The 27,387-nt window shown below is 53.6% G+C and overlaps 11 protein-coding genes across 11 annotated transcripts; 5 read left to right on the forward strand and 6 right to left on the reverse strand.

The window, feature by feature from the left end:
* Window positions 1-205: 205 nt before the first annotated feature.
* On the forward strand, window positions 206-2,406 carry PUNSTDRAFT_129637 (ABC1-domain-containing protein; the record flags this gene model as incomplete). Its single annotated transcript, XM_007378838.1, has 4 exons — window positions 206-703; window positions 752-2,203; window positions 2,253-2,329; window positions 2,388-2,406. The coding sequence occupies 4 exons, from the start codon at window positions 206-208 to the stop codon at window positions 2,404-2,406; spliced, it is 2,046 nt and encodes a 681-aa protein (XP_007378900.1).
* Window positions 2,407-2,585: 179 nt separating this feature from the next.
* On the reverse strand, window positions 2,586-4,339 carry PUNSTDRAFT_58188 (NADH:flavin oxidoreductase 1; the record flags this gene model as incomplete). The annotated part of the gene is made up of 10 exons (XM_007378839.1): window positions 2,586-2,834; window positions 2,888-3,068; window positions 3,122-3,296; window positions 3,363-3,488; window positions 3,540-3,630; window positions 3,691-3,795; window positions 3,850-3,933; window positions 3,986-4,051; window positions 4,119-4,184; window positions 4,256-4,339. The coding sequence occupies 10 exons, from the start codon at window positions 4,337-4,339 to the stop codon at window positions 2,586-2,588; spliced, it is 1,227 nt and encodes a 408-aa protein (XP_007378901.1).
* Window positions 4,340-4,617: 278 nt separating this feature from the next.
* PUNSTDRAFT_79940 (fructosamine kinase PKL/CAK/FruK) lies at window positions 4,618-5,949 on the forward strand. The gene is made up of 5 exons (XM_007378840.1): window positions 4,618-5,177; window positions 5,231-5,294; window positions 5,358-5,440; window positions 5,501-5,654; window positions 5,718-5,949. Exons 1-5 carry the CDS (start codon window positions 4,636-4,638, stop codon window positions 5,790-5,792), a joined length of 918 nt encoding a protein of 305 aa, XP_007378902.1. The 5' UTR covers window positions 4,618-4,635; the 3' UTR covers window positions 5,793-5,949.
* Window positions 5,950-6,341: 392 nt separating this feature from the next.
* Window positions 6,342-7,495, forward strand: PUNSTDRAFT_79944 (DNA-binding protein; the record flags this gene model as incomplete). Its single annotated transcript, XM_007378841.1, has 8 exons — window positions 6,342-6,380; window positions 6,441-6,467; window positions 6,525-6,688; window positions 6,760-6,875; window positions 6,927-7,030; window positions 7,092-7,159; window positions 7,214-7,321; window positions 7,402-7,495. Coding segments are annotated over exons 1-8 (708 nt in total), but the record flags the coding sequence as incomplete, so codon positions are not given.
* A 75-nt stretch (window positions 7,496-7,570) lies between these two features.
* On the reverse strand, window positions 7,571-9,728 carry PUNSTDRAFT_95453 (lipid binding protein). Its single transcript, XM_007378842.1, has 9 exons — window positions 9,457-9,728; window positions 9,264-9,399; window positions 9,160-9,214; window positions 9,020-9,107; window positions 8,748-8,961; window positions 8,537-8,691; window positions 8,184-8,486; window positions 7,981-8,133; window positions 7,571-7,927 (listed from the first exon to the last, which is right to left on the reverse strand). The coding sequence occupies exons 1-9, from the start codon at window positions 9,712-9,714 to the stop codon at window positions 7,868-7,870; spliced, it is 1,422 nt and encodes a 473-aa protein (XP_007378904.1). The 5' UTR covers window positions 9,715-9,728; the 3' UTR covers window positions 7,571-7,867.
* Window positions 9,729-9,849: 121 nt separating this feature from the next.
* Window positions 9,850-16,769, reverse strand: PUNSTDRAFT_48856 (DNA-dependent RNA polymerase II second largest subunit). The gene is made up of 20 exons (XM_007378843.1): window positions 16,637-16,769; window positions 16,067-16,584; window positions 15,721-16,014; window positions 15,476-15,667; window positions 15,107-15,422; window positions 14,044-15,057; window positions 12,755-13,989; window positions 12,114-12,698; window positions 11,937-12,057; window positions 11,734-11,880; window positions 11,629-11,675; window positions 11,478-11,578; window positions 11,296-11,420; window positions 11,174-11,236; window positions 11,069-11,123; window positions 10,919-11,011; window positions 10,727-10,866; window positions 10,305-10,662; window positions 10,143-10,249; window positions 9,850-10,093 (listed from the first exon to the last, which is right to left on the reverse strand). Exons 1-8 carry the CDS (start codon window positions 16,644-16,646, stop codon window positions 12,534-12,536), a joined length of 3,744 nt encoding a protein of 1,247 aa, XP_007378905.1. The 5' UTR covers window positions 16,647-16,769; the 3' UTR covers window positions 9,850-10,093; window positions 10,143-10,249; window positions 10,305-10,662; window positions 10,727-10,866; window positions 10,919-11,011; window positions 11,069-11,123; window positions 11,174-11,236; window positions 11,296-11,420; window positions 11,478-11,578; window positions 11,629-11,675; window positions 11,734-11,880; window positions 11,937-12,057; window positions 12,114-12,533.
* Window positions 16,770-16,996: 227 nt separating this feature from the next.
* PUNSTDRAFT_56446 (NAD(P)-binding protein) lies at window positions 16,997-18,141 on the reverse strand (the record flags this gene model as incomplete). Its single annotated transcript, XM_007378844.1, has 5 exons — window positions 16,997-17,113; window positions 17,167-17,315; window positions 17,370-17,547; window positions 17,594-18,045; window positions 18,102-18,141. The coding sequence occupies 5 exons, from the start codon at window positions 18,139-18,141 to the stop codon at window positions 16,997-16,999; spliced, it is 936 nt and encodes a 311-aa protein (XP_007378906.1).
* A 177-nt stretch (window positions 18,142-18,318) lies between these two features.
* On the reverse strand, window positions 18,319-21,106 carry PUNSTDRAFT_95460 (glutamate decarboxylase). Its single transcript, XM_007378845.1, has 18 exons — window positions 21,008-21,106; window positions 20,915-20,950; window positions 20,790-20,861; window positions 20,689-20,736; window positions 20,458-20,632; window positions 20,194-20,389; window positions 19,981-20,141; window positions 19,850-19,929; window positions 19,785-19,797; window positions 19,691-19,731; window positions 19,589-19,641; window positions 19,523-19,536; window positions 19,411-19,469; window positions 19,231-19,350; window positions 19,005-19,181; window positions 18,833-18,945; window positions 18,663-18,774; window positions 18,319-18,608 (listed from the first exon to the last, which is right to left on the reverse strand). The coding sequence occupies exons 1-18, from the start codon at window positions 21,020-21,022 to the stop codon at window positions 18,456-18,458; spliced, it is 1,638 nt and encodes a 545-aa protein (XP_007378907.1). The 5' UTR covers window positions 21,023-21,106; the 3' UTR covers window positions 18,319-18,455.
* Window positions 21,107-21,901: 795 nt separating this feature from the next.
* Window positions 21,902-23,076, forward strand: PUNSTDRAFT_140394 (uncharacterized protein; the record flags this gene model as incomplete). Its single annotated transcript, XM_007378846.1, has 4 exons — window positions 21,902-22,646; window positions 22,701-22,751; window positions 22,812-22,958; window positions 23,008-23,076. The coding sequence occupies exons 1-4, from the start codon at window positions 22,314-22,316 to the stop codon at window positions 23,074-23,076; spliced, it is 600 nt and encodes a 199-aa protein (XP_007378908.1). The 5' UTR covers window positions 21,902-22,313.
* Window positions 23,077-23,367: 291 nt separating this feature from the next.
* On the reverse strand, window positions 23,368-24,929 carry PUNSTDRAFT_117607 (uncharacterized protein). Its single transcript, XM_007378847.1, has 3 exons — window positions 24,773-24,929; window positions 24,478-24,711; window positions 23,368-24,422 (listed from the first exon to the last, which is right to left on the reverse strand). The coding sequence occupies exons 1-3, from the start codon at window positions 24,860-24,862 to the stop codon at window positions 23,514-23,516; spliced, it is 1,233 nt and encodes a 410-aa protein (XP_007378909.1). The 5' UTR covers window positions 24,863-24,929; the 3' UTR covers window positions 23,368-23,513.
* Window positions 24,930-25,142: 213 nt separating this feature from the next.
* Window positions 25,143-26,012, forward strand: PUNSTDRAFT_129645 (uncharacterized protein; the record flags this gene model as incomplete). Its single annotated transcript, XM_007378848.1, has 3 exons — window positions 25,143-25,463; window positions 25,520-25,674; window positions 25,766-26,012. The coding sequence occupies 3 exons, from the start codon at window positions 25,143-25,145 to the stop codon at window positions 26,010-26,012; spliced, it is 723 nt and encodes a 240-aa protein (XP_007378910.1).
* Between the last annotated feature and the right edge of the window lie 1,375 nt (window positions 26,013-27,387).

Consider the following 27,387-nt stretch of genomic DNA (forward strand, 5'->3'; position numbering starts at 1 on the left):
TGCCGTTGTTCTTTAGAGCTGAGCAGTATCATAGAGCTCCGATGGCCGTACGCATCGTGCGAGTCGACTGCAGCGCTAGACTCTGAATGAGGGTTCTCCGCGACGGAAGTTGTGCAGAAGGAAGGAGTGCACTGCCACCACCGGCCACCCCGACGTCACCTTGGCGGATGGGTGTGCTGCAGCTCGCATCGGACCTGGCGATGGTATGTTCGCCCAGGGCGTCTTCCGCGCTGCAGGGCGCAGACCCGCCCTCCGTGCCCGCTTATTCACCCGCAACCCGGCCCTCCCTGCCAAGCGCTCGCGTCTCTGGCTCCTCCCCGTAGCAGCGGGCACCGCTCTCGTTCTGCTGCCCCAGCCGACGAGGGACTCGCTTCTTCCCCAGCTCTTCTCCTCGCCTCGCCTAATCCCGTGTCCCCAACAACCGCCCAGGAAGCCTCTGCTCCAGATCAACTCTCCTCGCGAACCCCAGCTGTCCATCCCTCGCAGGATCCTCCAGTTCTTGCGCGAGTGGATATGGGAGCCCATCCTTACCGGACGACGATGCATCTACCTCATTCTCGTCTTCACCCCGGTCCTTGTCACCGCCCCCATGCTACTCGTGGGCAAGCCGGAGAAAAAATATGACGGCGACAGGTGGGGCGCCGTCTGGTGGTATGAATTTCTCGTTACCCAGATGAACCGTGCAGGCCCGACGTTCATAAAGGTATGCGTCAGAACCCACGGTACCGGTCTTAAACTTAACCTGCCTTAGCTTGCACAATGGGCAGGCTCGCGAACCGATCTTTTCCCGCCTATCCTGTGTCAACGGCTCGGAGCACTCCACTCCCGAGGCACGCCTCATTCCCTCCGCCACACCAGACGCGTCATTGAAGATGTCTTCCAAAGGCCATTTGACGACGTTTTCGAGGCTTTCGACGAGACCCCCATCGGCGTCGGCGCCATCGCCCAGGTTTACCGTGCAACCCTCAAGCACGATCTTCTCCCGCCCTCTTATGTCACTCCTAAACGCGCTCGCAAGTCTCAAAAGCTACCCGCCGCACTCGCCCCCGTGTCAATGCAGGACCCGCCCCCCGTTGTACCCACCGCCGCGGTCGCGATCAAGATACTTCATCCCAAAGTCACCAAGCTCATCGCCCGCGACCTATCCATCATGTCGTTCTTCGCCCACCTCATCACCCTCTTCCCCGGCATGCAGTGGTTGTCACTACCCGAGGAGGTGGACGTATTTGGCAAGATGATGTACGAGCAGGTTGACCTACGAAACGAGGCAGAAAACCTCGTCAAGTTCGAGGAAAACTTCCAGGGCCGCAAGGACCCGGTGACCTTCCCCCGCCCGCTCAAAGTGTGGAGCACAAAGGACATTCTCGTTGAAGAGTACCAGAACGCACTGTCGCTCGAAGCTTTTCTTAAGAATGGCGGCGGCCCGTTCAACGACGGCCTCGCCGAGATGGGCCTCGATGCCTTCCTCAACATGCTTCTCCTCGATAACTTTGTCCACTCTGACCTTCATCCCGGCAACATCATGGTCAAGTTCTGCCGCCCCTCCACTCGCCGCCTGCTTAAGAGTGTCTGGACTTCGCTCTTTTCCTCCTCCCCGGACCCGCCTGTGTCCGAGACGTTCAACACTGCCGAGTCTGATGCACTTATCGCCCGGCTTCGCGCTCTCGAGCACGATCCCGCAGCATGGCGCGCGGCCCTCAGCGAGCTTCACTCGCAAGGCTACGTCCCGGAGGTCGTGTTCATAGATGCCGGCCTCGTTACCACGCTCAATGGGAACAATCGGCGCAACTTCCTGGATCTCTTCCGTGCCATCGCCGAGTTCGACGGCTACCGCGCGGGCCAACTCATGGTCGAGCGCTGCCGCTGCCCCGAGCTCGCGCTCGATCCGGAGACGTTCGCGCTCAAGATGCAGCACCTCGTGCTCAACGTCAAGCGGAAGACGTTCTCGCTCGGTCAGATCAAGATATCCGACATCCTCACCGAGGTCCTTAAGGCCGTTCGCGTTCACCACGTCAAGATGGAGGGCGACTTTGTCAACACCGTCATCAGCATATTGCTCCTAGAGGGAATCGGTCGCCAGCTTGACCCAGACCTAGATCTTTTCAAGAGTGCGCTCCCGATTCTGAGGCAGCTCGGTAAGCAGATGGCCAGCGAAGGCGAGATACAAAAAGTCGAGGTCCACAACCTCGGTGCGATGATCAAGGTAAGAGAACGCTTCTCACGAAGGCGTGCCCATGCTGAGCAACATCCAGGTGTGGGTGTACCTCGAGGCAAGAGGATTGGCTTCGGCTGCCTTTGTCAACATAGACGAACTTGTACGATACGACGCGTACGTTGCAATTTCTCTCGTTAAAGCTCCGCGAAGCCATCTAACATCGCATGCACAGACTCATGCCAAGCATATAGAACACTTCCTTAATGCAGAACCCAACGTATATACACAGCATAACCGTAGAGAAAGACTTTTCCCGCCTATATTCAATCATCCCGCCTACTCGTATTCCGGGGCGCCTCATGCCTGGTTCTCCGGAAAATTTGTGCGTGCTTTTCTTGGTTCCACAACGCTCGGTGGCGTTCCTCGCGCTTCAATGACGCGGCAAAAGCATGGGCACCCATGCGCGCTCATACTGGTTGGCGGGCTTGATTGCCACGCCGAGCTCGGCGGCGGCGCGCATCGGGAAGTGTGGATCGCGCATTGCCTCTCGCGCCAAGAAGACGACGTCGGCTTTGGCGTCCTGGATAATCTCGTTTGCCTGCTTGGGCGTGGTGATCATGCCGACTGTCCCGATAGATAGCGTAGGTGAGCTCCCTTTCAGCGCTTCCGCGTAAGGAACCTTAATATAATTGACATTAGCGAGGCGATGCAGACCCCTGTGTCGGCACGGACCTGGTAACCCGGTCCAACTGTGATCTCTTGTTTGGCCCAATTGCCGCCTGTGCTGCAGTCCACGAGATCAACGCCGAGACGCTCCAGCTCCTTCGTGAAGAGTTTGCTTTGCTCGATGCCCCATTGCTTCCACTCGCCGTTTTCTTGCTCAGGACCTTGCGCCCAGTCCGTCGCGGAGATCCTGCGTGATTCCAATCAACAACTTGTGGAGTACGTCGGCGGACGTTCCCGTACCTCACGAACAGAGGCTTATCCCACACCTTCCGACATTTTTCAATCAGCTGCAGCGGATATCGGACCCTGTTTTCATAGGTTTGCCCGCCATAATCGTCGCTGCGCGCGTTCGACAGCGGTGACAAGAACTCGTGCAAAAGATAGCCATGGGCACCATGAATTTCAATGAAGTCGACTGCAAGTAAATTTCAGCATCGTCGATGAGCTTCTAATGCGCGAAGCGAGATCTCGTCGTACGTACATCCAATGGTCTTGCAGCGTTCTATGGCAGCCAAGAACGCCTCGGTGACTGCGTTAAGGCCGTCCACGGATAGTTCCTTGGGAGAAGGGAATGTATCCGCAAACGAAATTGCGGACGGGCCATAAACTATGTGCTGTTGGAGTCCCGATGTGAGGCCTCAAGCCTTCTGAGACGTACCCTCATCTGGCCATCCTCCTTCCTCTCCCGAATGCGCGACGTAAGTCTTCGGGCCGTTGGTGGGACGTATCCACGGTGCCAACGTAGATGCCTTCGGTCAAAAAGATGCGTTCAGCGTTACCGCGCCTGAGGGTCGGATGCAGATCATTACCTTCCTTCCTGCGTGCGCCAGTTGCACTCCGATTTTGGTGCCCTGTGCGTGTGCAAAGTTAACGATGCGATTCAATGGCGGGATCTGGCTATCCGTCCAAAGCCCCTGCGCGTAGCGAGTCAGATGAACACGCTACTCAGTAGCTGCGCTTTGACTCACAGCATCTTGGGGAGATATTCTACCCTCGGGAACAACCGATGTTGCCTCCATGCAAATAGCTCCCCAGCCACGAGTGGCAAAGCCCTGTGTCCTTGACCGTCAATTCGTGCGCTTCATCAAGCGACCTATCGCTCACACCGATGTGTACCAAGTGCCAGTCAGTAGCGTGGCCATTGTCGGAGCTGTACTGACACATGGGTGACTATCGGAAAAGGGTGATCAGTTATGTCTGTGTATGATAATAGTCAGTCCTGTCTGTGGAAACCCACGACCCATATCCGATTCGAGAACTTGACTTCGCGGATGGTCAAAGGCTTGAAAAGGGGGGGCAGTGCCTTGTTTTGTGGGTGCGTAGCCTGTGTTCAACGATGAATGATAGATTCTGGCCGCTCGTAGCTGGGCCTACTCCGTCGTATGCGGTGCCAATGGGAGGTTCATTGAGAGGATAGTATTGATCAGCTCCGGGGACGGGCTTGTTGACATTCGCCATCTTAGATTCTCAAACAGTGTTACTCGTGGTATTTGGAGAGCGCTGCGACGTTCTGGCTTTATAAAAGCACAACCGCGAGCATTGAGAAGCTTGTTGACAAAGGTCGCTATGTAAATGCCACACTGATCATGTGGAAGATTGTTATACGGGGATAGATTCAGGTAGGATCCGGATAAGAATCAAGATAAGATGTGAGTGCAAGGTCACGTCATGACTCCTGCACGCTCTCGATCGCCCAGCGGTTGTCTTCACATCCTTGACGAAGCTATCACAAGCTGACAACTAGTACTAGACTAATGCATCCCGTACTTCTCAAGCATCTGAAAACCGCCGAGCCCGGAGAAACATTCGAGGGTTCTTTTCCTCGTATCAGATCTTCTTCAGGGAGGAGTTACTATGCGAAACTTGGCTCTCCTCGGGACGCGGAGCAGTGGAGAGGAGAGGCTGAAAGTCTTCGAGCTATGGACAAAGCAGCACCCGGCCTGGCCCCGCGCCTGCTGGCATTTGGCCTACTAGACGGCGATGTCGAATCGTCCGATGGGAATATGAGATCCGGCCGACCATTCTTCCTGTCCGAATATAAGGACATGTCCAGCCTCACAGAGGTGTCTGGGAAGGCCCTTGGTAGGAGATTGGCAACGGAGATGCATGCTTATAAGAGCTCCGAGGGTTTCGGGTTTGGGGTGCCCACGTACTGCGGAGCGACCAGGCTGTCAAACGGATGGCATGAGACCTGGGAAGCTTGCTACGATGCAATGATCGGGGAGCTTCTTGGCTATTTGCGAGAGCAAGGGGGCTTCAAAAAGCTCGTCGAGACAGGAGATCGTGTCCGAAAGGCGTGAGTGTTGACAAATTGTGTCGTGGTACTAGTGTATTGAAGCCAAATTGAAGCGCGATCCCGCGTCTTCTACACGGCCTCGATATACAGCCCGTGCTCCTTCACGGAGATCTTTGGGTGAGTGTGGATTAACAAACTCGATAGTGCGTCAACGCACGGTATTCAGCGGGACGTTTATAGAGCGGCAACACTGGCACTGACCGTTCCTCGGGCCAACCCATCATATTCGATCCGGCATCCTACTACGGGCATAACGAGGCAGAGTCAGTGATCACAACGTGCATTCTATTTGCTGTCCTGACCTAACGTCCCTTGTTGGCCAGCCTCGCCATTGCTCGCATGTTCGGTGGCTTGCCTCGAAGTTTCTTCAGCGCCTATCATGAGCACCGCCCTAAGACTGACCCGGCAGACCAGTACGAGGTCCGCATGGACCTTTACGAAATGTTCCATTACTTGAACCACACAGTTCTCTTCGGAGTGCGTATAGATCTAACACAGGCTCAAACCAGCGCTTGACTAACTTCTACTTTCCGCCGACAGGGTGGATACGCTCGTAGTGCACAGCAGAAGATGGATCGAGTGTTGGCTGCGTGTATGGACACATTTAGAGATTGAATTCTAAAGTGCAGCATGCATTCGCTGGTAATCACACTCGTTTATCTCTGCAATATTACAGGACAAATAAAGTAGCACCTCAAGTAGTTCTGATCTTTATCTATGGTGTGGGGCGCCGGACAGCAGACTGCTTTAGCTACGAAAAGGAGTATAGATGCCAAATCCGCGCCAGATAATAAGATAGTAAATCCACAATGCCGGTGAGCGTCGGACGCCGTGACTCGAGGCGGCCCGAATGAGGATCACATCATACACGAGGCTGTACGCATTGACAATGATCACTTTCCGCCGCACATACCCTGGGTTATAGAGCAGAAGGGCGCCGTGTCGGCGCGATACCTCGCTTTGACGATGCGTTGGGGACCGGTACTGAAGGGCAATGTATACAGACATTGATGGGTCATTGTAATCACACTTTATTACGTAAAGTATCCAGTTAAGTAGTTTTCAGCCAATTGAAGACGTGAGAAATGCAAGACCTCGTCAAGCTCGGTAATTCTGATGTTGAGGCGCTTTGGGGCGAGCCATCCTTATGCTTGTCTCACAACGGCGTTGCGAAGATGCCTGATGACCCACTAACATATTACCGCGAGTTTGCGATTCCAAAGTTCGATTGTACCACATGGCCACTGAGATGTTCGCTAACAGAGACCATCATCGGAATCATTGAATTCAGTACGTCCTCGCTGCATATATCCGGTTGGAATAAGCTCATGAGTTCCGACTGTATAGTCGAGGTTGCGATTCATACAATCTTGTATGTTCGGCAAGTTTACCCAGCGGACCTGTTCGTCCGTCGGAAGAAATACGATACTCCTGTATATCAATCTCGTCACCCTGTTCTGAACGAATACATCTCCGGTGCCATGAGAGCGGTGGGAGATGAGATTATATCGGTCAGCCGAGGTTACATTGCATTTGGTCGCTCCCGTGAAATACCGCAAGAAAAATCTGACAGCCGTTTCAGGGAACCATTGACAAGGTTATCTTGGTAATTAAAGATAAAGACGAGGTTGCACTCGAGCGTTTTATCTTCAGCATCGAGAAAATCTTGAATATCGAGGGTTACAACACCGATGTCGGGTAGAACGTTGTTCAATCGTTCCTGCTGCGAATCACTGATGAGCTTCGTAGTGTCGAGAGTGCAATGTCTCCGACTACTTTGGGACAATACTTTCGATCGTTCCTGATCAAATTGAGTATGATAGAAGCTCAGTTGGGCCAGCTCGAGCTTGGTGGTCAGTCAGTCTTTGCTCGATACCGATTTGAAGCTAAGGCGCATGCCACGGCATCTATCAGACAATACGTCGTTCGCGATTATTCTAGAATGCAAGGAGGGCAAGGTGCCGGGTGCATCCGAAGAGAAGGTGCGTTCTACCCGCCTTGACGACGGATCCGGATGTACTCAATCTCTCCTCCAGAATGACCCACCGCCATGGATACCTGCGAATATTGAGCATACGACAGCTGCTTCACCGGAGCTCTCAGAAGTCCACTTGGTTCGAGCGGTCGATACTGGAATAGTTAATGTATGTGTCAAGATTTACCATCTTGCCGGTGACGACTTGACAGCGATTCTGCGTGCCATGCACAAATTGACTTTGCAAAGTTGTCTCTAGTAGTCCAGGAGTCCGGCGAGAAACTGCGCAGGATGCAACCAGAGCCGGAGTATCTCCCTGTAGGCGAAGGGAAAGAGGGGACAGAAAAAGAGAGGACAGAAAAAGCGAGGACAGAAAAAGCGAGGACAGAAAAAGCGAGGACAGAAAAAGAGGACATGGCACAGCAAGAGCAAGCGCAGGCGCAGGCGCAGGCGCAGGCGCAGGAGCACGTGCAGGAGCAGGAACAGGTGCAAGAGCAGGATGCGGCGCAAGAGCAGCTGCATGAGCAAATGCAGGTGCAGGCGCAGGTGCCAGAGGAGTCTGACCCTGAGCATAAGGAACAACCTCTCGGCCGAGACACACGGATGGATGACCAGGGGAACGTTGCAAACGCCAAGGTCGTCTGATATAGACACCCATTATAGTATCCTACATCACCAAGAGAAATGAAATAATGAACCTGTGTCCGGCCTTATCTCACAAATCAACACGTATCCGCTGAAGCAAAGGTATTATACGCTCCCATTCTTCCATGGACTGTGGATCACACGTGTTAGCGCGGAATGCAAAGAACCAGGAGGAATACTGACAGCTTTGTAAAACTCGATCTGTCCTTCTGCGAGGTTACCGAGCATTTCCTTCATTTCGGCTTCTTTCGCCCGCTGAAATACCGCCTGCTCGCGCAAGGTCTCATCGCTGAATGCGTCTGAGGTTTCGTGGGCGGTAGTCACGGCATCTTGAAGCTATGTATCTTAATTAACCACCTTTCTCATTGTGAGAGGTTATTCGTCACCTCCTTGATCTTCTGATCCAGCTTGCGCATTTTCTCTACCCGGCTGCGGTCGTCATCGGCACCCCTGATGGCGTCGACCTTGTCCCGCAAGTAGGCACCGAAGCCGAGACCACCACTTCCCACATGCCCCCGTATAATGGCGGATAGTCTGTCACGCTCTGCGGTGACGTTGGATAGGTATTCCGAGAGTTCCTCAAAGTCCAGCTGTTTCTGATCACGGAGTTTGAGAACAGCTCGATTGGCATGTGAGTATGTCAGCAATGAATGCAGGTGCACGAGGGATGGATCGGTTGTAGACTGCGTCTGGAACATCATTGGATGAGTTCAGGTACTCGCAACCTGGACTGACTTACCAGATGACGCAGCAGAGCAGAAAACTCGAGCAGAGTGTTCGAGAAGTGGTTGAGGGGATCCGTGATCCCGGATTCGAGAAAGCCCAGGCCCTGGACCGCGACAGCCAAGTCATGGTAGTCTGCCGTCAGGTCTTCACCAGATTCCGGATCCCCATCTCGTTTCAGCCCTCAGACGGAACGAACGTGATGTGGTGGAACCAACTCAACTCACCGTTTGTCCGACTGCGTACGCGAGTCCAGAGTCGTTCGGACAGCTGCAATCCGTCTTCGAACTTGTCGACATTCTCACGCATGGCAAGAAATCGCTCGTCTGGCTTGCGAACGCGCGAAAACGCGTTCAGAAGGGTGTCCGATATGTTGTCAATGAGACCAGACGGTGCTTCTGGCCCGGGAGGATGTGCTACATGTTGATGCATGATCACTGTCTATAAACAGCGAGGAAACTTCAAATACACTGCACTACTGTGAGCGGATATCACGCACCCATTCTGTAGACTCAAAGAACGCTCGAAGGAGAGAACTCCGTTGTAAAGTCGGATGTCGTGCCAATCGCTGCAAAAACCGGTGCAAGCTAGCACGTCAATGAGCGAGAGGCGAGACCGTTTGAATAAGTGAAAGCTGACTCGAGGCGGCGTCGTTCCATAAACTCGGGGCTAAAACGATCTCCCGTGATATATTCTGGGGCTATAGTGAGTAAAAGGGGTAGGGACGTGTTCTCTGTACTTACCCATCCGATGCTTGTCTGGTAATGGTGGAACGACACACGCCGGGAAATCCTTCACCAAATGCTCCCGTAGAAAGACGAAGTCTTTATAGCGCCTCCGAGACGACGGGTTTGGTGTGGAGAAGATTGGCAAGTTAGTCTAGCATTGCAGATAACGTCAGGACATGGTCTTCGTGTCGGAAAGGGATATGCGTACTTGAGCAGTGACGAGATACGACACATACGCATCCTTCGTTTCCGCAAGCTCCTTGACGGGGTCCTTGACGCTGGTGACCAGATATCCCTCCCACTTGGGGTCGTGTGGTCCGCGACCCTCGTCACTATCGGAGGTGCTCTGTCTGAACCCTGGTCCTGACGGTCCAGCGCCGCTAGAAGGATCGTAATGAGGAGCAGCTGCGACCTGTTCATTCTCCCAAGTCACACTGTCAAATACGTCCTCGTCCTCGCCGAGCATGATGTGAGGTTGTTGCAGGTGTGCGGGGCCAAGACGCGCGATTCAAGGGCTGAGGCGCTGAGGCACCGCAGCGACGCGTGACGCAGATGATCTGGCGCTGCGTTCGCTGTTCCGTGCGCACGACACGACAACTTGCTCGCGGCTACGATATCACTCATTATCCAGGGAACCTATCGAGACTAGGTCTGAGACTTCTAGAGACCATTCAGCTCGCCCGACTGCACGCACTGGGGCCCTGCCATGGCCGCCTTCGTATGGCTGGCTTTGCTGGCCTGGCTTGTGATCCAAGCCTTCGGCTACGAAGTCGACATTTCGGACGCAGATTACTCGCGACAGACATGTTCTGGGATGTGGAGTAATGACAAAACCTTCATAAACGGTGCGAATTCACGTCTATGAGTCATTCTCTATCCTCATGGACCATCAAGTCAGCTTCACGAGTGGTTCTCAGGGACAACTGGCCATGGTGATATATGAGTGGTCAGATGTCGAGTACCTTGGCAAGGTCACATCGGAGATTGACGATACCCTACCCGTGAGTCCTACAAGACGTGTAAAAATCGATAACTTGCTTACTACGGGCATAGCAGAAGACATATGTTTGCACATCTGACGCTGTGCGGGGTGGCTTCTGTAACAGTGATGACCTTGGGCGCTTCATCCTCGATATTCCTGCCGGAAAGACGATTAACGAGACCAGCTTCTGGTCTGCAAGAGTCGCTTTCGGAAATAGCACCACCTTAGCTGGCGGTTCAGGGGCCGTCGGTTCTTCTAGCGGCTTCTGGGACAACCCTGCTGGCAATCCAGATATTCCTTCGGATAACTATACTTCGCCTTGGAGGAGAGGCGATATCACCCCCCGTGCTCTTAATCCCAGTCCAGGCGGTATTCTACGGTATCGTCAGCCCATACAGTACTTGGTTCGCAAGACAGGGTACTACTGCGTTGGTTAGTAACGTATTGCTTCGATCAAATTGAACCGTCCATTCCAGCCTTGCTGATACACTCGCAGTGGTCGTTCCTGTGACCGTTCTGTCCGAGAAGCGTCAAACCGACACAGATGTACCCTTCCATCCTAGCTACAGAGGCACGGTCTTGTTTCGGAACGCTTTCGATGGGAAACTCCCTGCGACAGACTATCCCAAAGTCAACGTAAGGGCCAACGGCGAATGCATAGGTGTTCCTAACGCACATTCTCTCCTAGTTTTACTTCGCGCTGTTCGTCGTCTACGCAGCCCTAGGAGCAATTTGGGCATGGCTCTGCTACAAGCACAAGGAAGATCTTCTGCCACTTCAGGTGCCTTTGAGCTTCTCCATTTCTCTCGGTGTAGCTCATCACGCAATGCGTTCTTAGTACTATCTTTCCAGTTTGGTGGGATTCCTGGTTATCGAGATGGTGGCCAACTGGGGTTCGTTCCCGTAAGACGCGTTCATTGTTGCCTAACTGACCTACGATCAGCGTACTATCGTTATCTCAACAAGCATGGCAGAGGGACAACAGGAACTGTTTTTCTATTCGTCGGCGAGTCGCATCTTGCCAGTGAGCGGTTAGGTATACAAACTGATCATGAATATCTGCAGTCGCTATCTTGGATGCTGGTCGCAATGCCTTGTCATTCTTCATGCTCCTAGTAGTTTCTTTGGGTTTGAGCGTTGTCCGCGAATCTCTTGGACGTACGATGCTAAAGTGTCAGATACTGGCCGCGGTGCGTCCTTCAACCATCATTGTGATTGATCTGTTGCTTACTGAGTGGGCGCTATAGGCACACTTCGTGTTTGGGGTTCTCTATGCTGTCGGTGTCGTCGAACTTGAATTAGAATCGACTTCTGCACTTGTATTGCTACTATTTGTCATTCCTTTAGCGTGAGTGATTCTCGGAAGCATGATCAGGCTGCAACTGACGTGATAGATAGTTTCACTCTCAGCGGATTCATGCTATGGATACTGTATTCTCTTAATTGTGAGTCTCCTCCCATTGTGTATATAACCGATTCGCCCTTGACAGCAGCGCGCGGTAGCAACCGTGGTATACCTACAAAAACGAAAACAACGATACAAATTGGCGATGTTCAAGCGCCTATACTACATCCTGTGGATGGTCGTGGTCGTCATCGCCGTCTTTTTTGTCGTATCATCGTTCTCCTTCTCCGATCGGCTTGCTGAAGGTAGAATTCATATCCTGCTTCAGTCTGCCATTGGAACTGATGTATCTCGGAACTAGACTATGCTGCACGAACCTGGAAAGTGCGCTGGTGGCTTCTCGACGGTTGGCTATCTCTTTTGTATCTCGTGGCATTCTGGGGGATTGCGTACCTGTGGCGACCGTCCGAGAATAATCGAAGATAAGTCGCTCTCGGATTCTGCTCAAGCGAGCCCAGTATTTATCACCGAATTTTACGCTAGCGATGTCCGACGAGCTTGCTCAAGATGAAGCCGACGCCGAAGACTACGATCTCGAGTCTATGGAACGACGATACGCCGGCCCAGGACATCCCGGTGAACCGGACGACGACGAGGCTACTCTGGTTGGCCGAAGAGGAGCCGAGTCCATAACTGAGGATCACGTAGTATTTGAGATTGGCGATGAAGACGTGCAGAGCGACGATGAAGGGTCTCTCAGAAAACAGCATCGACAGGATCCTCCTGAGAGGCATAGCAACGAGGGTGCTGATCATGAGCGGGAAGGTCTGATGCACCAAGATTAGCGACAACGATTGTTCTCTGTAGACTGGCATTTCGTGATACAAAACAGTTAATGATTGAATTGTAGTATACATGGACAGCGGGCAGGATAGCATAATTATGACAAGGGAGGTGGCTAATCTCGGACATCTCGAATACGCCCGGTCGACGTGGTGTATAAACGCGCAGCAATGTTCATACTCTGCAGCTCCTGGAAGAGTAGCTTCGCTGCGTACGGAATATAGAGTTGCGAGCATTCTGTCTTGTTCTTGCATGCTCGACATTCAAACGTCTGCTTTTTCTGAAAGACCAGCATGCAGTGTCAGACAAATATCGAGATATCAGGAAAGTACGCACGAGATTTGCGATAGCTGTGAGGCCACAGATGTCGCACACATGCAAACGATACGCATCACTGGCTTCAAATAGACGTTCCTTCAAGAATGCAGCGATGCCATGGGAAATCATGCAGTCCCGTTCCATCTCCCCGAATCGGAGACCGCCATCGCGACTTCTGCCCTCTACCGGTTGCCGCGTGAGAATCTGCACGGGACCACGAGCGCGCGAGTGGATCTTGTCGTCCACCATGTGTTTTAGTCGTTGATAGTAGGTTGGCCCAAGATAAATCTGAGCCTGTAACTTTCGGCCCGTGTGCCCGTGATACATCACCTCCAGCCCACGGGACTGGTAGCCACGCTGCCGCAAAAACTGCGACACAGATTCCACTGTCAAGTCGGTAAAGGGAGTAGCGTCGCCTTCATTCCCAATAAGGGTCGCGACCTTGGACAACAGACACTCGACTAAGTGTCCGATTGTCATACGTGAGGGGATGGCATGGGGGTTGATGATGATGTCGGGTGTGATTCCCTCCGCAGTGAACGGCATGTCCTCCTGGCGGTATGTAATACCGATGGTACCCTTTTGACCGTGGCGGGACGCGAACTTGTCGCCGATCTGGGGAATACGAGTCGAACGTATGCGAACCTTGACGAACTTTTGACCCTCGGAGTTTGTTGTAATAAGCACTTGATCAACGGTCCCCTGTTCGGTGCTCTTTAATGGAGTAGAAACGTCTCTCCGTGTGTGGCCTCGTGTCCGCTGGCCGAGTTCTTCGCTGTCCGGAGGTATCGGCGCTGTCTTGCCGATGATGATATCTTCTCCGTTAACATTTGTTCCAGGAGCAATCAGGCCGTCGTCCTCCAGCTTGTCATAAGTACCGTGCTTCATGCGAAGCGTGGTGTCTCGGGTTGGCTTCTCGAATTCCTCCAGCTGTTGGATGCCGCTCTTCTTCTCCATGTCCATGTAACTGCGGAAGTACATGCTGCGGAATAGGCCTCGATCGATGGAACTCTGATTCATGATGACGGAATCTTCCTGGTTGTATCCACTGTAACACATGATGGCAACGATCGCGTTTTGGCCGGCAGGCAGCTCTCGGAACTTGAGGTACTCCATAGACCGGGTGGTCGCTAGCGGTTTTTGAGGATAGTAGAGAATGTTCGCCATTGTGTCCATGCGAACGAGGAAGTTCGTCAGATAAATCCCCATGGCTTGCTTGCCCATGGCCGATTGATAGGTATTACGAGGTGACTGTAGTAGCGCGAGTCAATGGCATGCCTGCGCCGCCGTACACACAGCTCTCACCTGATTATGATCTGGGAAGGGAATAATGCTAGCGCATATGCCAAGGATCATACTTGGATGGATCTCGCAGTGAGTCCAAAGATGCGCTTGCGTCCCGGTCTTGATCCTCGCAGCCGGATCGAAGTCTGGATCATCCTGCGATGGATCATGACCCTGCTGCTTCAACCTTGCATTCTCGAGGTCCTCCGGAGTCATGCAGATCATCACAGTCTCCTCTTCTTCCGCATCCAAGTATTCGATGACGCCTTCCTTGACGAGCTCATCGAACTGATATTGGAAGAAGCGCTGCTTGCCATTCTCATCAAAAGTTGGCGCCCCCGCATCGTCAAGCACAGGTTCGGTATTGTGCTTGTGCAATTTCTCGATGTGTGATTTCTTGAGGACCAGCTGCTGGTTCTCGACGATAAACAGCGGTCTGCATACACGTCCAGCGTCTGTCGAAATCCGCAGTTCCCTTTCACGAATATCCCTGACAACAGACGTTTCGGGGCTGATGTCGTCCTTTCGACGGAGTTTCTTGATAGTCTTCACAAGATTCAAGGGATCGCGATGAACCCCCATCCAGACACCGTTGACGAAGACCTTCGTGCATGGCGTGGAAGAATGCGCATTCTCCTCCAGCGACTCCAAGCCCCACTCTTCCAAGAACTCGATAACGGGTGCAGAGATCGAACCGACGGAAATTGTAGCCATCAGCGACAGGTTCTTGACGAGACCGCAAGCCTGACCCTCAGGAGTTTCTGCAGGGCAAACCATACCCCAATGAGTGTTGTGGAGCTGACGAGGCTTGGCGATTTTCCCTTCTCGGCCGAGCGGTGTGTTGCAGCGACGAAGATGGGATAAGGTAGAAGCGTATGTGTAGCGGTTCAATACCTGTGATACACCAGCTTTGGACGACATAGATTTCTTCTGATCACCCCAGTTGCCTGTCGCTAGCGAGTATTTGAGACCATTCGTGATGGTGTTATGCTTGACCGCAAGACTAAGATTGAATTGTTTCCCGGTCTCTATGCACTGTAACAGCTGTTAGTGGAATGTCTCGGACCGTTATCAAAATGGCTACCTTCTGCAGGTACCGGTACACGTCCTTTGTCAGTTTCCTGAAAAGCATCCGGAATAGGTTGGCAAGCAGCGGCCCGGCGAGGTCCAACCGCTTCTTTCCGAAGTGGTCTCGATCGTCCAGCTCACGGCGCTCAAGGGCCGCCAGTAATAGTCTGTGAATCATATAGCCGAAGAAGTACGCCTTTTTCGACTCAGACCCCTCCGCCATGGAAACGTGTGGCAACATTTCCTTTTGCAGTATCTCCTGCGCATACCGTAATCGGCGTTCCTTAGACAAGCCGGTGGTAGTGCCACGATTGCCTATGAAATCCAAGGCAATCTGCGACAAGAGTATGATTGACTGAACAAGAAATGACACAGTGATTCACGCACCTCCCGATCCTGGATTGCAAAGCCATCCTGGATACACGGCTTGAGCATTTCGAGCATTTGAGCATCTTGCATGTCGTAGCAGATATGTTCCAGAATGTCGCGATCGGATATGACACCCAAAGCTCGGAAGACGACCCAAATCGGGATGTCGACCTTGATATAGGGTATAGTTGCTTTGATGAGGTTACCAAGCTAAATAAACACGTGAACATCATGAATTCGGGGGAAAGCAGGATTCAACGTACTGATCGCTCCTGGTTCCGAGTATACATTTTGACCTGGAATTGACTAATAGTCTTCCCACCCTTTTCCACAGCGCTACGAATCTCCGCTAGGAAGCTTATTGGTGATGGTTGGGCCTTAGCGAAAACATAGACATGGTTCGTGGCCATACGCTCTTGCGCAATGAGGACCTTTTCGGAGCCGTTGATGATGAAATATCCGCCGGAATCGTATGGGCATTCGTTCAAATCGAAAAGGTCGTTTTCTGGGATGTCGTGAAGGATACAGAACGTTGACCGTAACATGATAGGGACCTTGAACGATATCATAACCTTGAATTAGGCAAAGAAGAAAGGCTCTACTCACCTTTCCTATCCACACTTTCCTAGAATCCTCCGCTGCATCACCGGGCTCCTCTTGCCATATTACATCTCCAGGCGCGCCTTCTGGATCCTCCCGCCCAATGAGAGTTCTCTTCCTCATCTCAATATACAGCGGGGCGTTGTACGTTAAGTTGCGCAGGCGAGCTTCTTGAGGAAACACAGGCATGACCGAGCCATCCGCCTCCGTCACAGTCGGCCGAGACAGGTAAATCTGCCCAAACTTGATCTCGTAGCGACGCGTCATGTCCGTTGCAGAGCCCGTATGCTGATCAGCTTGGTCGAGGATCAAGTCGGAATTCTCGTCGACGAGCTCCTGCATGGTATTCTGTACGAATTCATCGAAGGAGTCGAGTTGCTGCCGGACGAGACCCTTCTGGTCAAAGAAAGACGAGATGACCGTCCAGCAATCCTCCTGCGTGATCTCCTCTTCGTCCGCATCCTCGTCATACGCATAGTTCGGATCGTCGTAGGCAATGCCCTCTTGCGAATAGGCACCCTGGAAGTCTAAGGCATAGCGGTTGTAGACCGTTGCAAATCGTGGACGCGCTGTATTCACCTTGACTCATAACAAAAGACTATAGCGCGACAAATGAGACGGAAGACCGCAAGCAGGAGGAGCTGATCAGCGGCACTGCGACCAACAATGCCAGGCCGATTGTGTCAACAAAGACCGTAGTCGCGGCAGACAGGAGAGCAGTGGCTGACTGAGCTCTGTTCCCGCTGCCGACAACACCGTCGAGGGCGTTTTGGTCACGTGAAGGAGGCCTATGAAATAGGCACGCTGTTCAGTCCGATCTGGTTTGAATGCTCCGCCTTCCATCCACTCCGACGAGGCTCACTTACTCTTCAAGCTTCAAGTGTCAACTAAGTACAGCTAAGGATGTCCTTTCCGCTGACTCTCTCTGGATTAAAGGTACTATATGTATGTCGGCAGTACCTCATGGACAGAACTCAGCCTAAAGCCTTCCGTCTCTAGAATCTCATTGAATAGTGTATCGTTCGTGGTGACATTGTCGAACTTCAACTGTTTTATCTGGAAATCCTCAGTATCACATCGGCCCGTACTACATGCAACGTGCAACTCACCTGGTCCCTCGTCACAGTGAACAAGTTCACGGGAAGCCTCTCCAGTATAGCGCCTTGAATTATGCCGATACCAAATGGCAGAGAAACTATCGATCTCCTGCGTCCGCTGTAGTCAAGCACCTGCTGCATTATTTCTTTGTATGTGAAAACTGTCGACAGTTTCAGAAAACGGGCTTCGTGGAACGCGCGTGCTGGAAACCAACCTTCAGGACCTCCTGCTTCTATGATCTTGCCTGCCACCTTGCTCTCTGTCGCGGGATTTTTCCGTGCGATAATCTCCACCGCTCGTGCAATGTCCCCGGAATATACTGGCTGGAATCTGGAGGTACCTCCGCCGAAGACCGGTAGGAAAGGCAGGAATGCAGATAACCTAGCGAACCTCTTGCAAAGTGTCAATACTCGTCAGAGTGCATCCCTACCCCCTTACCTGGTAAAAGCTATCTCCTGGTCCAAACACCAAGGAAGGGCGAATAATAGTCGCATCAGGACATGCTTCGAGCACGGCTTGCTCTCCGAGGGCTTTCGTCCTTGCGTATGGGATGTTACTCTCCGGATCCGCACCGATAGCCGAGATGTGTATCAACTTCGCTCCCACCTGTCGAGTAGCTTTGGCCACGTTCTCAGCACCCCTCCATTGAATCCGCTCGTAGTCTTGTTCCGTGCCATGCATAATTCCGACGAGTGACACAACAACACTGGCGTCCTTCATGGCGGAAACGAGCGTGTCAGGCTTTGTGATATCCACCACAACCGGCGCTAGGAGGCGATCGGTGTGCTGATTTGGTCCAAGCTTCTCGTGGGATGCACTGGGATGGCGCGACGCTAACTGAACAGCTCTTGAAGCAGAGGAGCTGATGATTGTTTCTGCAATGCGCGACCCTAGTTCAAGTGATGTTAGTCAGCTAATTGCGTGCGAGGGAGGGTCTATGTTATACCAAGAAACCCTGCTCCACACAATACCACTTTCTGTACCATAGCGAGGGGAAGGAGGTCCCTGTCCAATACGATCGACAAGGTCGCGGTACAAGAGCGAGCTTGAACAATTTGCGATTCGTTTTGCGTGGGCACCAGGTTGAGATGTGTTTTGCGCGACAGGTTGACGTCACTCGGCACAGGTGCTCGCTCTAAACTTGGACAATCGTTGACGGCAGCAAATCGTTTCACTGAATACCAGATGAACGGGTACGTATACATTGAACTGTCCATAAGCCGAGTCTCGACCGCTTTTATAGTATACACTGCGATATTAACCGCTTAATGGTATTTGACGCGATGGCGGCGCGAGCCTTTTAGCACGGCTTTGCGTATGTTCCGTTGCTCTTACTACCAGACCCTTCCTCGAGCTTCTCCACCGGACGACGGGCAGCAGAACCAGACGCGTGAAGGGCCACGAGCTGGTGCAAGGAATTGTCCGTCTTGGTCAACCCCTCAGTGATTTCAATCTGGCAAGAAGAATATCAGAAATCCATCACCCTTCCGCGAGAAACCATGCATACGATATCGGTGACGAGTCTATCAATGAGCTCCTCGGTCATGTTTTCTCGGACTACGACACGAAGGATCTCGATTTGCTCGAGGTTCGGGGCCAGTTCATAGTTCGGGACAATCCTGAAGCCACGTAAGTATTGCAAATTGATGAACCTCGAAGATAGATGTAGTAACACACCATCCTTTGGCACGAAGGAGGGTTTGCATCCACTTTTGTTGTATGTCAGGGTATTTGGCCTTGAACTCGTCGGTGAATCGGAACGAAACGACCGGCAGTCCTGGGCAGTAGCTCTGAAACCGTTTCATCAGATCACGGGAAGAGTTCAGAGTTGCGACGGCATCGTTAGTACCTCAACATCGTCCTCTTTCAGGCCCATTCTGTTGGCCGCACTCTGAACGAGACTGCTGCCTGCAGTGCCCGTTGGGCGGTGAATGTCAGAGAGCACCATATAATATCCGCTGGCCTCGAGAGCGCGCGAAAGAAGGCGGGCATTCTTCAAGTCTTGCAATGCAACTCTGCGGTAGCCCTGGCATATATGATGAGGATCCGTTCCCGGCAATTGAAGTTTTACTCACGTCAAAACCGAGGTGCAACAGGTTGAAGTATTGCGCGATGATGGGGTGCGCAGGTCGTGAAAAATTCAAAGAGAACGAATACTCCACCGAGCCGAGATAGTGTAGCTCGAAGATGAGATCCTGGAGTTATACACGTCAGAGTTCCCATCTCAAGGGACAGATAAACAATCAGGTGCGGACTTTTGGGAGATGCGCCTTGTCCCTCCAGATCACCCATCCCACACCAGCATAGCAGAGACCTGCACGCGGCAACATTCAGCCATGTTACCTTCTGCCACGACGAGAGGTTTACCGAATTTGTGTCCCCTACAAGCTCTTTATGAGAAAGGAGGAGAAGAGCTGCACGTGATACACTCACGAGGTGTTGATAGAAACGACACGGGGGATCTGGAAGTCCCATTTGAGCTTTGGCTGTATGTGGGGTCAATGACGATCTCGGAAGTAACGAAGTCTTGTTCACCGTGGCGAATGGAGCAATGAAGCCGCCGCTGGCACCATCGACTATGCTACCCGTCAAACGACACGTTAAACTGGCTTTCCATAATAGAACGTACCATGAATTGGTACCTTGATAAAATTTATGAGCACGGAGTTGAGTACTTGATATAATAAGGCTTACGGAGTGGCCGGTCTTGGCCTCGTACTCGTCCAGTAAGTCACTCATCTCCTGAACCGGTTCGTAGTGCCCAGTGTAAGTACCTGAAATAGGGCTGAGGAGGAACGAATACCGATTCCGCAGGAGCTACGTACTTCCCAAAATGACGTAAACACCGATAGTGTTCTCGTCAACGTACTCCATCGCCTTCTTAGGATCGAGACAGTAGTTGCTTTCCACCGAAGTCGGAACGAGACGGCATTCCACTTCGAAGTATCTCGCAAACTTCTCCAATGCTACCTGCGCGTTGGCTCCCCTACGCAAAAAAATTAGCATACAAACACAAATGAGTGTCATTATCATCGCACATCACAATGTTAGGGCCAGGTTCGTGTATGCTTTTTCCCGCAGCCTTGCGCTTAGCCTGCCAAATGCGTTTCATTGCCAAACCTCCGAGTTGAATGGCTTCGGAAGAGCCAGTAGTAGCAGTACCAATGGCTTGCTGAGCGTGCTGAGCATGCCAAAGGTCGGCCAACATGCTGATGCAACGCGTGTGGATAAGCTCTGATAAATCATTCCAAGCGTATCCGTCATCGTCCAACAACAACGACGATGAAGAATTGAATACTTACGCGTCATCGGATACTCGTCCTGGTCGATGAGATTTTTGGAGATGTTCTCTTGCATCAGCTTATCTGCCTGGGGAGGCATCCAGGTATGAACAAACGAGGCGAGATTGAGTAGCGGTGTTCCATCGAGACTCAATTCGTCGTGTATGATCTGATACGCCGCATCCGCGTCGGATCCCTATGATCGGGTCGTTATCACCCCGTCGTTATACTGGCTGAAATAGCCACAAGCACCTTTGTAGGAATGCGGAACTTGGGCACTGGCTCAGCGCCGTACCTGGACTGAACAGTGACATCAGCTGCCTGACCTCGCTGTAGCTGGTGAAAGGATGTACTCCATATCCATGGAACGAGATGGACGGATCGGTCTGCGTGAGGTAGTGAGAATGTCCCTTGGATCTCTTGTCCTGTTATGTCCGTAGGTCAAGATGGTGACGCATGTGCCGATGATGATGCTAACCTGCGACGCTTGCAACAGACGCTCGGGGTTGATGTGCTGTGGATTGTCCGTGATCAGAGATTGCCGCGAGATCGAAGGGGCTTAGAGGCTGACCTTGGATAGAGCCATTTGTACGGTGAAGAGGCCGGCTAAGGCGAGTCTTGTCTGCAGGCGCACACAGACTTTGCGTTCTACTTTATAGCACGATTCAACACCATCGTCACCGGCGCGCGGGCGGGGCTGCTACTAAATATAGGACTTTCGTCACTTACAGTGCGGTCATCTGACGCGCTCGAACGTGCCATAGCACCGACACTCGCGTTTAACTGATCACTGATCTGATCTCCAGAGTCCAGTCGCGGTGGACCGTCCTCATACCCCCGCTTGCCCTGGGTCGTCTGCATTTGCTGCTGATAGGGATGAGATACGCGCAGAGAACACCAATACATACCCGACAAGGCAATCGAACGCGGCTGGTCAGCGCTCAATCACGTACTTGCTTTCCCAGCTTCCCGCGCCTGTAGCAACAAGATCCGGCTGCACTTGGAGTAATCTGGAGTGCTCGCGGCCCCCATCGACATGGATATCTGCGGCGTCATACTAGTACTAGTACTGACTGACAGCAGTAAAGATGTCTCGCACCCTGCCTGCGATCACGCGTACAGTCTCCAGCTCGCGAAGGTGTACCCAAATACGCAGTGGTCATGGGAATCGATGCTCCTCTGGACCTGCTTAAGTGCGGAATGTGCGTTCGGGCCTGTGGGAGCTGCTCATCAGTCGTACATTTCGGTCTGTGGACAAAGACCGTTTAGGGGTAGTAGATTCGATGCTGATGTTGTATCAGGTGGCGTCACAATCGACGGGAAACCTCAGCTCATTGCAGGGAAAGAGGCTGCTGAGAGCCCACGGAGCCCGGTGCTGGACGAGAAGCCGGAGACTTCTGTGACGACGCGTCCACATGCTTCGCAGTAAAAGCTTCAAGTAGCCTATCGCAAGCCTGCGCCGTCAGCGACCCTTAGCCGCGCCCACTCTCGGACGCGTATATCGGGCTCACTGCGTAATGCGACAGTGCACCGGACGGTCGGCTAGCGAACACGCGACGGGAGAAGCGCTTTTAGGTTCGCGCCGGGACCAGGTTGATTATGACGAACTAGTAGAGTGCGTACTAACACTGACTGCTCAGGCCTGGCATGGCGACGCGGCGGCGCACCAATCGATAGCGAGCGGCCATCCGTGCGCTACGCGACGGTGCTCTTCTGCATTTCCAGTCTGCCGCGGGAGATCTGATCGCGGCGCAGAACAGGCTCTTCCCAAAACAAGCTCTCAAGCTGACGTCGCGCCGTACTCGCGATGAACAAGGGATAACTTCGGTGTCTGGCCATCTCCGGTGCTAGGTTCCCTTCGCCCACAGCGTGACGCCATGCCCGACCCGACCCTGCAACGCGAGAGTTCGCCTTTCGTCGCCTACTTATCGGGGATGGTTAGACGGATTTCTGCTGGCTGCCCTTTCCTCCCTCCTCCACACTTCTCTCTCTTCCGGTCGCTTTCTATCTCTTCAGGTTCCCTCATGTCTCTGCCAATGCCTATTCGCAATAATTACAAGAACTTGCCGTCGTTCTCGCTGGTTATATCCACGGGGGAATATCCTCGCTCGCAGCCTATACCGGTGCCCCCGGCTACGATACCCCCCAAGACTCTGCAACCCACCCACAGGCGCGGCCCCCGGAGTCGACGTCCTGCATTCGACCCCATGGTATGATGCAGCATCGCGGCCATGTGCGACGTCACCCAATCATCGTGACCGCAGATGTCAGTCGACTACAGGTCCTCGCCCCCTAGGAGGCCGATGTTCAACAACGTGCGGTGTCCAAGCTTTATCATGGCATGCTACTGGCATCTGACACCCGACCATTCCCAGGTTGTCATACCTGAGGAAGTCTTCGAGGAAGATGAGAAGGAAGAGGTCGCCATCGACGATCTATCAGTCGTTCCGAATGTCAACGGCGCCCACGACGGTGGCGACGCGACTCGCACCAAGCGGGCCAAATTGACAAACTTCGCCATTGTATATTATCCTGCCTCCCTCCAGTCAAAGCATTCTGATTTCTATCTAGTACTCTCTCGCGGCGCACCCGAAGTCGGAGAAGAAGTCGAGCACTGTGCCCGCGCATACGTCGCGTTGATTCTCCCTTTTACTGTTGCGCGGATCCCGCGCCTCTTCATTGGTTTCGACAGGTTCTCGTTTCACGGCCTATCGCCAATTTTTGACCCCGTCTTTCTTCAAGCACCTTCTCTGGCGTGTCCGACCCGGCCTCACTCCGTGCTTTCCACTCCATGCCCATCTCTGTCTCGCATTGTACATGTTAGTCTTTCATTGAGCTTGCTTTGTGTGTCGCTGATTGCTAACGCCCGTATCGCGCAGTATACTCGCTTGCTTGTCGTGCTTTCGGTGGGAAACTGCTATCCGGTACCAAGTCTCAAGCTTTCCGACTTCTTATTGGGCAGCCGACCTAGAAACCTAATATACAGAGAGGGCTTCATAGCTTACACAACGTAGAACCAAATGTCCGTAAACAATAGACATCGAAATGAATATACAGTCGTCTTTACTACGATCTTCTTACTCTCCTTCACGCACCAGACCGCTGCGGCCACGTCTGATCCGCTCCTCCAGCCCTCCCTCGCCACTGAATACCTTTTTCTGCTCATGGCTGAGAAATCCAGCCATCCCCTTACTCTTCGTGCGTGCGCGTTCCTCTGCTTCGAGCTCAGCTTTCTCTTTCTCTAGCAACTCCGTTAGCCTTTGTTTGCGTTCGGCGTTCATCGAGTCAGCGTTCACAGACATCGCGGCGAGCTTCGCGGCACGGTCGTCTGCAGATGGAGCCGCAGTCCCGTTCTGAGGCGGCGGTGGAGATGCCCGGGGGCGTTTAGTGTAGGGCGAGTCGCGGTCGTAGCCACGAATATCAGGAGTTCTGCGGCGCTTGCGCTCGTTGGCAGCGTCAGAGGTTCTTCTGCTGCGTTCAAAGGTGGGACTGCGATGCCGACCACGGTTATCGTCTGAGGAATCGGAGGACTTTGGATAGGTATGTATGCGGTCGCGTTCCTGGCTCCGACTTCGTCGACGGGGCGAATCGCGCCGACGCACGGGTGACCGGGAGTAAGGAGACGGCGAACGACGGCGCTCGTATGGACTGTGTGTTTGGCGGAAGCGCGAATGCGACTCCCGGTCATCGTATCGATCCCTAGAGCGGGAACGCGAAACGGAACGTTGCCTATCGCGCTCGCTTCTGTCCCGACGTTTGTCCTTCTTGTGTTTCTTCTCCTTCTTCTCCTTCTTCTCCTTCTTGACTTTGATGCCGTTACGCTCCTGCATCTCGCGGAGCCGAAGGGGGTTTGACATGAGCTGTTCATATGCCGCCTGCTCTTGTTGCTTGATGGCCAGCAACGGGTCCTCGCGGATCTTGGAGGCGGTGTCGCGAACGGTGTTTGCGTACTGAGTCGCGATGAAGCTTTTATGCGCAGCACCAATCTGAATTGAGAGCATGTCAGCACGGTAGACCAGCCTGCTGACCAGCTGGATATACCTTCTCGTTGTCGCTCCCGATCAAGATCTTGTCTACCCGCTTTTTGCCAAGAAGATAGTCCTCCAGGTCGTTCGCGTTGGTACTACTCCCCGTAGCCGGCGTAGCATACATCCATTCTAGCTTCTCCGTTCGTTTTCTCCCCGTCTTTTCCTCTTGAAGCCGCTGAAGCTCCTGCAGTTGACGCTCTTCCTCCTTCTCCTTACGCAACTGGTCGAGCTTCTTCTTTTCCTCCAGCTGATAGATGGTTTCTCGTCAATCATGTGGACATATACAGCAGGTGAATCCGGCTACTGACCGCCTTCTTCTCCTCAAGCCATACCCGCTCCTGGTTCTTCAGCAGGAGCGGGTGCCACGACTTCTTCATGTTGAGATCGCCTCCACCCATCTTTATCAAGTGTAACGGGGTCGACGGTTACAAAGGGGAGGGATATCGCCGGGTGAGGGCGCGAGAGGGATGAACGAAGGGAGGAAGCGCCTGGCATGACTGAGGCGGGGCGCTTGGCTAGATTTGTCCGTGTTTGGCTGGATGTGGCGATGCAGTGGCTAGACATAGCGCTGCGCGGCAGTGGGCACGACCGGGTCGCGCGGTGAACAACTTGCAATCCACGACGTCGTTGCCTCTGAGCCGCCAAAGGACCAAAAGGCCGCTGCAGTCTGATGCAGTCATGGCCGAATCCGAAGACGACTCTGCACACTATGGCCTGCTGAATGGCGACACACACGGGGACGCTGTCCCTGCTCAGGCTGCGCCTACGCGATCCATCTACGCCATGACCCGGAGCGAGATTACCAGGGGGATTGCGAACCGCTTCGTTCATTCTAGGACGTACATATTGCTTTACATTGGCATGGCTGCACTCTCGACGACGACGGTGGTCCTGAGCCTCGTTGACGGATGCCCTGGATTGGCGTTCTATATATTGGAATTCATCATCAATACGGCCATGATATGCGAAGTCGGCATCCGGTTTGTCGCGTTCGGGCGAGTGAGTTTGTTGCCATGGCCCCGCGACGCAGGAAGTTGACAAACGCATTCACACAGCAATTCTGGAAATCGCCGTTCAACGTCTTCGACTTGGTGGTTACGGCATTCTGCGCACTGACGTTACTCGTCATTGTATTCGCTGGCTGTGGCGCTACGAGCAAGGAAGAAGAGATTCTGGACACGCTTCTCCTCACGGTTCGAAACGTGCTTCAGTTCGGCCGCCTCGTCTCCGTCATGCGGCAGTAGGTCCCGTCCTTCCTGATTCCCGCGTGTCAATGGGACGACTCACGACGCTCCCGTCAGATCCGGACACTCCATCTTCTCGAGGCCGAAGCCGATTGATCTCAGGAATCGCAACCTCGATATCGACCTCGAGGACGACGACATAGCGATCGACAACGCCGAGCTGGGCCGGTCGCTATTGTTCGAAGCGAACGAACAGGAGGAACAGGAGCGAAGTTCGCAGGGGCGGTCGCTGACGGACATGCCCCGGGCGGCGCAGGCGGTGAAAGATCGGGACACCGAAGACGTGTGGGCCGAACTGGGATAAGTGGTGGACTGCCTGAGGTTAATTGAGCACCAAAGTGGGTCGTTCAGTTCCTCGCCCCGAACGCGTCTCATCAGGCAGCAGCTGATCGGAGTGAATGGCGCGCGCGTCGTTTTGGCATGATAATTGGAAGGGTGTTCGATTGCTTCCCATAGGGAACGAATCCACGTTTGTCGGGATAGAACGAACAATGATGATATCAGGAACTCCATTGTGCTGTTTGCACGAAGCTGGTCCTGAGATTCTCTGCAGACGTCGCATATGGTGATTGGACACGGGACGGGGTCGGACAGGACCCGCTCTTATCAATCTGATTGCCCTCTGGCGCCGCCCTTCAATATCATGATTGCCGCCATTGTACAGTAGCGTGTCGGTGTCGTCCACGACCTGACTCGTGATGGGCGGGGCGGGTCAGTCGGGGCGGGTTTGAATGGGTGCAAAGGGCCGTCAAGGGCGGCATTCGAACCGAGTCGGTGAGGACGTGATACTAGCTGGGACCTGACCAGGAGGAGGCGGCAGAAGCAGGACAGGAACGGCAGAAGTCGCGGCGCGGATTCGAGGGACGGCTCGGGCGGAAAACTCCCGGGACCTACCTACCTACCTACCGGGGTCACGGGGCCGCGCGCTCGCCAGCGTCGCGGGAGAATCCGTTTATGCACGTTTGAGGCCAGATTGGCTCAGATATCGTCGCTGGACGGGACGGGGCCGACGTCGGGGATGAGCAAGGGCACCGCGCTGTCGCCGTCTGATCAACGATCCATCACGTCGCCGAGATGAGATGAGCAGTGGGCGCCTTGCATGGGAGGAAGCCGACGCGTGCGGGCCCCAGCTGCCTCACCGGTACTCACGCACTTGGCTCAAGCTGGCCGCCTTGGATCCGTGTCGCTTCAACGTCGCTAGAAAAATTGCTCAGGCGGGAATGCGTAAAGTAGTACGTGATACGGCGCGGCTATCAGAGCCCTGAGGGCACCGTAGTTCGCGCAACGCGGGTAAAGAGGCCGGGTCCGAGCAGCCGGAGCTGGCGTTGTGCCCCAGCTTCGGGAAGGTGATCGCGCGCAGGCAGGCTATGGGCTAATCCCGTTTTCCTCTGGCCGACCACCGTACGCTGCGCCGGGGCGTTTACTCTGCTCGCGGCCAGCGCTGTAACTACCTCCTCCTCGTCCTGTATTATGTCCCAGCCCTGGCAGCCCCAGCAGCAGCAAAACCGCTGGTGGTCCCGCACATCCTCCAGGGACGCCGCACAACCAGACTCCCTTCGCCAGACGCACGCTCATTCCTACACGACACACTCCACCGACGAGAAAGCCGCCAACAAGCTCCGTGCCCCCTCCTACCGACGTGTCCCCTCCGCATCCAAGCTCGCCAACGCATTTGGCCT

Source organism: Punctularia strigosozonata (genome assembly GCF_000264995.1).
Source record: "Punctularia strigosozonata HHB-11173 SS5 unplaced genomic scaffold PUNSTscaffold_1, whole genome shotgun sequence".
Lineage (NCBI taxonomy): Eukaryota > Fungi > Basidiomycota > Agaricomycetes > Corticiales > Punctulariaceae > Punctularia > Punctularia strigosozonata.